This window comes from Canis lupus, chromosome 18, assembly GCF_011100685.1.
Source record: "Canis lupus familiaris isolate Mischka breed German Shepherd chromosome 18, alternate assembly UU_Cfam_GSD_1.0, whole genome shotgun sequence".
NCBI classification, from domain to species: Eukaryota; Metazoa; Chordata; class Mammalia; order Carnivora; family Canidae; genus Canis; species Canis lupus.
The window spans coordinates 40,967,129-40,975,920 of NC_049239.1; the positions used below are offsets into that span (position 1 = coordinate 40,967,129).

Here is an 8,792-nt window from a genome sequence, read left to right on the forward strand (position 1 = left end):
TTAACCCATCCTCCTACCCATCATCTATTTAACCCATCCACTTGCCCACCTCCCTTCTGGCAACCATCAGTTTATTCTCTATATTTAAGAGTCTATTTCTTTATTTGCCCCCTCTCTCTTTTTTTCCTGATAGTTATTTGTTTTGTTTCTAAATTCCACATAAGAGAAATCATATTTCTATGAGTTGCTTCACATAGCGTAATACTCTCTAGCTCTTTCCTTGTCATTGCAAATGACTTGCAGGTAATGCTTCTGTAAACATCTGGGTGCACATATCCCATTGATTTAGTATTTCTGTATCCACAGAAGTCAATTAATTTTAAAAATTCATGATATTACACCTGGCATGCCCATATTCAAGGCATGGCTTTTAATCCTTCTGGTCACTGTGAGCATCAATATTCTATTGGCAACTCTAACCCGTGAATAGACACTATTTATTCAGAAAGTACAAACAAGAAAGAAAGTGAATTCCTTTTTTTAAGATTTATTTTATTTATTCATGAGATACAGAGAGAGAGAGAGAGAAAGAGAGAGAGAGAGAGGGAGAAGCAGGCTTCATGCAGGGATCCTGATTTGGGACTTGATGCTCCTGGGTCTGCAGGATCAGTCCCTGGGCTGAAGGCGGCACTAAACCGCTGAGCCACCCGGGCTGCCCAAGACAGTGGCTTCCTACTACTAAAGTAGGTTCTCTCTAACTTAATTAAATAGAGACAAGCCAAATGAGCTTTTATGAATGTTTCTGGTACTTCCTTTTATCCATCAATAGAACCCAAATTTAAATGAAATAATATACATTTTCCCCTCCTTTTATCTATCTATCTATCTATCTATCTATCTATCTATCTATCTATCTATCTTCTATCAATTTATTTATTTATTTATTTATTTATTTATTTATTTATTTTTATTGGAAATCGATTTGCCAACATACAGTGTAACACCCAGTGCTCATTCCGTCCAGTGCCCCCACTCAGTACCCATCACTCAGTCATCCCATCCTCCCACCCACCTCCCCTTCAACTACCCATTGTTCATTTCCCAGAGTTAGGAGTCTCTCATGTTCTGTCTCCCTCTCTGATATTTCCCACTCATTTTCTCTCCTTTCCCCTATAATCCCTTTCACTATTTTTTATATCCCCCAAATGAATGAGACCATATAATGCTTGTCCTTCTGCAACTGACTTACTTCCCTCAGCATAATACCCTCCAGTTCCATCCACGGTGAAGGAAACGGTGGGTATTCATCATTTCTAATGGCTGAGTAGTATTCCATTGTATACATAGACCTCAACTTCTTTATCCATTCATCTTTCGATGGACACCGAGGCTCCTTCCAGAGTTTGGCTATTGTGGACATTGCTGCTATAAACATTGGGGTACAGGTGTTCTAGCATTTCACTGCATCTGTGAATAGGGTTGACTCCTTAATTTCTCTTTCTTCAGTCTCATTGTTAGTATGTAGAAATGCCACTGATTTCTGGGCATTTATTTTGTATCCTGCCACACTGCCGAATTTTGTATGAGTTCTAGCAATCTTGGGATGGAATCTTTTAAGTTTTCTATGTATAGTACCATATCTGTGAAGAGGGAGAGTTTGACCCCTTCTCTGCGAATTTAAATGACTTTTCTTTCTTTTTGTTGCCTGATTGCTGAGGCTAGGACTTCTAGTATTATGCGAATAGCAGTGGAGAGAGTGGACATCCCTGTCTTATTCCTGATCTTAGGTGAAAGGCACTCAGTGTTTCTCCTTTGAGAATGGTATTTGCTGTCGGTTTTTCGTAGATGCCTTTTAAGATGCTGAGGAATGCTCCCTCTATCCCTACACTCTGAAGAGTTTTGATGAGGAACAGATAATGTATTTTGTCAAATGCTTTCTCTGTATCACTTGAGAGGATCATAAGGTTCTTTATTCATCTTGTTGATATGACTTATCATGTTGATTATTTTACTAGTGTTGAACCAACCTTGCATCTGGGGATAAATCCCACTTGGTCATGGTGAATAATCTTCTTAAAGTGCAGTTAGATCCTATTGGCCAGTATCTTGTTGAGAATTTTTACATCTGTGTTCATCAGGGAATTGGTCTATAATTCTCTTTTTTTGGTAGGGTCTTTATCTGATTTTGGAATTAAGGTGATGCTGGCCTCATAGAACGAGTTTGGAAGTACTCCATGTATTTGTATCTTTTGGAACAGCTTTAGTAGAATAGGTATTGTATCTTCTTTAAATGTTTGATAGAATTCCCCTGGGAAGCCTTCTGGCCCTGGACTTTTGTGTCTTGTAAGGTTTTGATGACTGCTTCAATTTCCTCCCTGGTTATTGACCTGTTCAGGTTTCCTATTTCTTCCTGTTCCAGTTTTGGTAATTCGTGGTTTTCCAGAAATGCATCTATTTCTTCTAGATTGCCTAATTTATTGATGTAGAGCTGCTCATAATACATTTTTAAAATCGTTTTTGTTTCTTTGGTATTGGTTTTGATCTCTCCTTTTTCAATCATTATTTTATTAATTAGAGGCTTTTCTTTGATTTTAATAAGGCTGGCTAATGTTTTATCTATCTTATTAATTCTTTCAAGGAACCAAATCCTGGTTTTGATGATCTGTTTTATAATTCTTCTGATCTCTAAGCATGTGTATGGTTGTTGTTTCTCATTTCTCTAAAATTAACCAGCCATGATGGAATAAAGAAAAAGAGTACATATTATATTCATCATTTTTGGGGTACACTTCAAAGTACAAAAAGCATCATGGTAATTTTTAAGTGCAAAGAAATTTGAGTTCTTCTCAAATCTTTAGTAACTCTCTTGTTCTGCTTGGTGTAGGTTTTATTTGCTGTTCTTTCTCCAGTTCCTTTAGGTGTGTGGTTAGCTTCTGTGTTTGAGTTTTTTCTAATTTTTTGAGGGATGCTTGAGTTTCAGTGTATTTCCCTCTTAGGACCGCTTTTGCTGTATCCCAAAGATTTTGAACGGTGGTATCTTCATTTTCATTAGTTTCCATGAATCTTTTAGATTCTTCTCTAATTACCTGGTTGACCCATTCATCTTTCAGAAGGATGCTCTTTAACTTTCATGTGTTTGAGTTTCTTCCAAATTTCTTCTGGCAATTGGGTTCTAGTTTCAACACATCATGGTCTGAAATATGCAGGGGATGATTCCAATATTTTGGTATTGCTTGAGACCTGATTTGTGACCCATTATGTGGTGTATTCTAGAGAAAGTTCCATGTGCACTTGAGAAGAAGGTGTATTCAGTTGCTTTCAGATGGAAAGTTCTGTATATATCTGTGAAATCCATCTGGTCCAGCGTACCATTTAAAGCTCTTGTTTCTTTGGTGATGTTGTGGTTAGACTATCTGTCATTTATGGAAAGTGTCATGTTGAAGTCTCCTACTATTAGTGTATTATCTTCTAAGTATGTCTTTACTTTAGTTATTAATTGATTGCTTTACTTGGTAGCTCCCATATTAGGGGCATAAATATTCATGATTGTTAGGTCCTCTTGTTTAATAGATCCTTTTTTTTTTTTTGATAGAGCCTTTAAGTATGAAATAGTGTCCCTCTTCATCTCTTACTCCAGTCATTGGGATAAACTTTATTTTATCTGATGTGATGATTGCTACCCCAGCTTTCTTTTGAAGACTATTTGAATGTTAAATGTTTCTCCAACTTTTCCTTTTTCAGCTGTTGGTGTCCTTCGGTCTAAAATGAGTCTCTTGTAGACAGCAAATAAATGGGTCTTGCTTTTTTATCCAGTCTGAAAACCTGCATCTTTGTGATAGGATCATTTAGCCTTTTCACGTTCAGAGTTACTATATAAAGATATGAATTTAGTGTCATCATAATACCTATTCAGTCCCTGTTTTTGTGGATTATTTCTTGGTGCTTCCTCTTTCTTTTACAGGGTCCCCCTTCCTATTTCTTGCACAGCTGAAATAGGTTTGGTGGTCACATATTCTTTCAATTTCTGCCTATCTTGGAAGCTCTGTATCTCTCTTTTTATTCTGAATGAGAGCCTGAATGTTGAGGTGTGGAACGGTTTTTATTGATTTTATGGGGGGACCTCTCTATCTCCTGGATCTGAACGCCTGCTTCCCTCTCCAAGTTAGGGAAGTTCTCAGCTATGATTTGTTCAAATTCTTTTCTGGCCCTCTGTCCCTCTCGGCACTCTCTGGAACCCCAATTATATGTAGATTTTTCCTTCTGGGGCTATCATTTATTTCCCTTAACCTTTCCTGATGGTCTTTTGTTTTTCTCTTTTGTCCTCAGCTTCCTTCCTTGACATCAACTTGTCTTCTATGTCACGCACTTTTCTTCCACCTCATTAACCCTGATTGTTAGGACCTCCAGTTTGGATTGCGTCTCATTTAATTGATTTCTAATTTCAGCCTGATTAGATCTAAATTTTACAGTCATGAAGTCTCTTGAATCCTTTATGCTTTTTTTTTCAGAGTGACCAGTAGCTTTATAATTGTGCTTCTGAAATGGCTTTCTGACATCGAATTGTATCCCAAATTCTGTTACTCTGTGGCAGAGAGAACAGTTTCTGATTTTTTCTTTTGTGGGAATTTCTTCCTTCTAGTCATTTTGCTCAGTGCAGAATGGCTGTATGAATGGATTGAGCCAAGAATATCAACTACAACCTAAGTAAATTTCATCCTAGATGATTCTGCCGTGGTCAGAGACTAGAAATTGAGAACATAGATCAGAATGAAATAAAACAAAAGGAACACTAAAATGACAAGCAAATTTAAAAAAAAAAGTAAAAAATAAAAGGCCAAGGATCCCAAAGAAAAAGAAGAAAAAAGAAGAGAAAAAAGCAAATGTAAAGAGGAAAAATAAAAGAAAAAAAAAGGAGAGGAATAAGGGAGAGGGGGATTGGGAAATATTGGTGGTGACGAAGGTGTAGTGGAGGGAGAATGTAGTCTACCTGAGGGGTCCTAGAGGGTGATCCTTTTGTTTCTGTGTATATTAAGTTCTGTATGTTAGAATCTACTCAGTCCCAAATTTATATAAACAGGAAATACTTGTAGAAAGCCCCAAAACTGACCACCAAAGCACCAATGAGATAAAAGAGGGGGGCAGAATGGGAATACAAATCTCACAGAATGATCCAGCATGGTATACCACTTGGTTCTGGGTGTATTCTGGTCATGTTTTAGAAGGTAAATAACTTCCACCATTGTAGAACAAAATGAGGCAGAGAAAACAAAAAACACAAAACAAAACAAAAAAACATATCTTGTATATCTCCCAAAATTAGGTTGAGTATGTTGAAGGGAATCTAGAAGTGGAAAATATATCTAAGACCTATGAAAATGGTCTTAATGGTTTAAATATGAAAGTCAAAAAGGAAGAAACTTAAAAATGGTAAAATATTGTAGCTAAGGTTGGAAAAGTAAAAAAAAAAAATTGGAAATTTACAGTCTGATATACAAACGAGTTGTACTGGAAAAAGGAAAAAACAAAAGGAGGGATGCCTTCTAGTTCTATATACTGTAAATCCCTTGACTTCCCCTGGAGCTTTCCAGCGCTGCTCGGTCAAGAACTTGCTCTTCCCCTGTCCTTCCAGCTGGTCTTCTGGGGGACCAGAAGGGGAGGGGCCTGCTGTGCTGATTCTCAGGTGTGTGCATCTGGGGGAGCTGCCCTCCCTCCCACTGGGTTCCAGGCTCCGTGGGAGCTGTTTATCCTGTGATGCCCCTTTTCCCTGGCAGCCCCACTTTGTACCAGGCACAGAGTGACACCAGGAAGAACAACCACACTGACGGGGGCCAGCTCTCCAGCCCTGAAGTCAGCTCCCGCAGTAACCACCACAGCTCCCAGTCCGCAAGGGCCTGGATGCTCCAGGGGTTACAGGTTGCTGACCTGCACAGCTCCGGGTCCAACCGCGGCATGAACGTCCTCACTGTCCTGGACCTTCCCAGCCTCGGTCTGTCCCGGGGGAGCGCAGGATCCTGGACTGTGCCCCCTGGTGCCCTGGGATCCAGGGCCTGCGCTGCTGGAATCGCGCTCCTGGGGTCGCAGCACCCGAAGGCAGAGGGTGCAGCCCCCTCCACAGGGAGCCGCCTCCTGACCTACTGGCTTCTCCCCGAGGTCCCCCCGGCGCCCTCCAGCCCTTTACCTCACTTGGCCCGGGGTGTGTGGCATGCTCTCCCCTGGGGCGCACCTCCTGTGTTAGTGACCCCGGGGACCTGGGGGCTCCATTGCCCCTCCCTCGATCGGCCCGAGTCCCTTGCTAAGCGCCTTTCCATCCCGGAAGAATCCGGTCCAGAATTTTAATTTTCCCCTTTCTCCGGGGCTGGGATTTCCTGTCCCGAGGCTCCCTCTGCCGCCTTAGACCCGCTCCTCATAGGGACGCTCCCCGACTGAATTCTTTTTTACTTTTTTCCTCCCTCCTACTTTGTTAGAAGCCAAAACCTTTCTATCTGTAGGGTACAGGCTATTCTCTCTTTAAAATCTCAGGTCAGATTTGTTGGTTTTCAGGATAGTTTGAAAGTTATTTTTGGAAGTTGGTGGGGCCAGGGGAATTGAGGCCCCTACTCTTCCACCATCTTGCCCATTTTTTCCCTTCAAACTAGGTTTTACCTTTCTCTACTTTGATCTCAGAAAATATGTTGTATCTATGGTGTATTTTAAATTCTTATTTAGTCTTGCCAGCCTAGATTATTTTCTCTCCTTCCCTCATTGGCTTACAGAATTCTCTTGGTATAGCACTTATATACCAATCACACAAATTAGCTGGATATCTCAATATTTTTGTAATATAACACTTTAAAAATCCCATACATAATGCATCAATTATGTTAATAGCCAAAAGAAACAATAAGAAATATATATATAAAGGATTTATGTATATTATATATTTATATTTAAGGTGTGTGTGTGTGTGTATATATATATGTATACTTATTTATACACAATATGTATACACACACACACACACACACACACCTTTAGACCTTTGGTTCACTTGTGTGGAACTTTTTAAAGATAAACTAATGGGGGATCCCTGGGTGGCTCAGTGGTTTAGTGCCTGCCTTTGGCCCAGGGCATGATCCTGGAGTCCCAGGATCGAGTCCCACATCAGGCTCCCTGCATAGAGCCTGGTTCTCTCTCTACCTGTGTCTCTGCCTCTCTCTCTCTGTGTCTCTCAAGAATAAATAAATAAAATCTTAAAAAGAAATGAAAAATAAAAAAAATAAAGACAAACTAATGATATAATGTAAGGAATTTCTAACACAAAAAAAATAGTTCCATTGCTCTGAATGTGTTGAAAAGACAGTAAGATATCTTTTTTGAAACGTTCTATAGAGGTAATTACAAGTCATAAAATATTTTATTTATGGATGATCATTTTTTGAACACTTGTGATTGTATAAATATCTTTCTTATTAACATACCAGAGTGTAGACAGAGTTTTGAGCAGTGTTTCCTAATCAGCAACATCAGAAGTGAGCTCTCAATAAAAGAAAGAACCAGGCTGGCAATATAAGTAAGGGAAGCTACTAGTTTAAGGGCAGAAGTACCGAAAAAAGTAAGGAACTCTGGTGTGATATATTAGAGTGTGTTGGGTAAATCAGGATACACAGTATCATATTTGATATCTGTACAGATTAAGTAATCAACCGAAGTCCTCAATTCATCTTCTGCTTTCTGAGGTAATATTGATATGCCATAGCTTTCTCATGGCATTTTTCACTTCTGCATTCCTCAGTGTGTAGATAAGTGGGTTGAGAAAAGGTGTCCCAATAGTATAAAATACAGTTACCATCTTGTCCATGGGGTAAGTGGTTGGGGGGCGTGTATAAATGAATATACAGGGACCAAAGAATATGATTACCACAATGATGTGAGTAGTGCAAGTAGAGAGAGCTTTTTTCCTCCCTTCCGCACTGTGGTTTCGCAGTGAATGCAAGATGACAATGTAGGAGATCATCAGAATCACAAAACTGCTTGAGGAAATGCCCCCGCTATTAGACACCAACAGTAGGTTGATCACAAAAGTGTCCATGCAAGCAAGTTTCAGCAAGGGCTGCAAATCACAGCAGTAATGATCAATCAAATTGGGTCCACAGAAGGGCAATCTCAAAGCCAGGATAATCTGGGCTGTAGAATGGATAAAAGATCCAATCCATGCCAGAACAATTAGGATGGTGCAGACCCGCCGGCTCATGATGGTTGGGTAATGTAAGGGCTTACAGATGGCCACATACCGGTCAAAGGCCATAAGGATGAGGACTAAAACCTCCATGCAGCCAAAGAAATGCAGTGCAAAGACTTGAGTCATGCATTCATTGTAAGTTATGATATTTTTTGCAGAGAGTGAATCCACAATTAGTCTTGGGGCTGTGGAAGTTGAAAAGCAGGAATCAGCAAGGGACAAATAAAATAAGAAATAGTACATGGGGCTCCCAAGTGTCCGGCTGGACTTGATGGTTACAATAATAAGCAAATTCCCAACCACAGTTCCCAAATAAAAAATGAAAAATATTACAAATACCATTTTCTTTTTCATAGGATCTTGAGTCAATCCTAACAGTATGAACTCAGTAGTACTGTTATTTTGCTGCATTATTTCAGGCAAAGTGGGGAAAATGCAAGTTAGAAATAATTAATCTGCAAGGAATCATTCTGTGAAATGAATACTCTGTATTTGGAGGTTTAATCCATATGTTTGATCATGGAAGTGCCACTACCAGTGTATAATCCCCACCATTCATTTGTTTTCTTCTGAATAAAGTGGAAACCACAACATTTATTCACAACTTATTATCTTGGTTGCTTATGAAACAAGA

General features: G+C 39.5%; 1 protein-coding gene across 1 annotated transcript; it reads right to left on the reverse strand.

Moving 5' to 3' along the window:
• Positions 1-7,636: 7,636 nt before the first annotated feature.
• OR4C11J (olfactory receptor family 4 subfamily C member 11J) lies at positions 7,637-8,569 on the reverse strand. Its single transcript, NM_001389116.1, is given in 1 exon segment — positions 7,637-8,569. A coding segment is annotated over 1 exon segment (933 nt).
• Between the last annotated feature and the right edge of the window lie 223 nt (positions 8,570-8,792).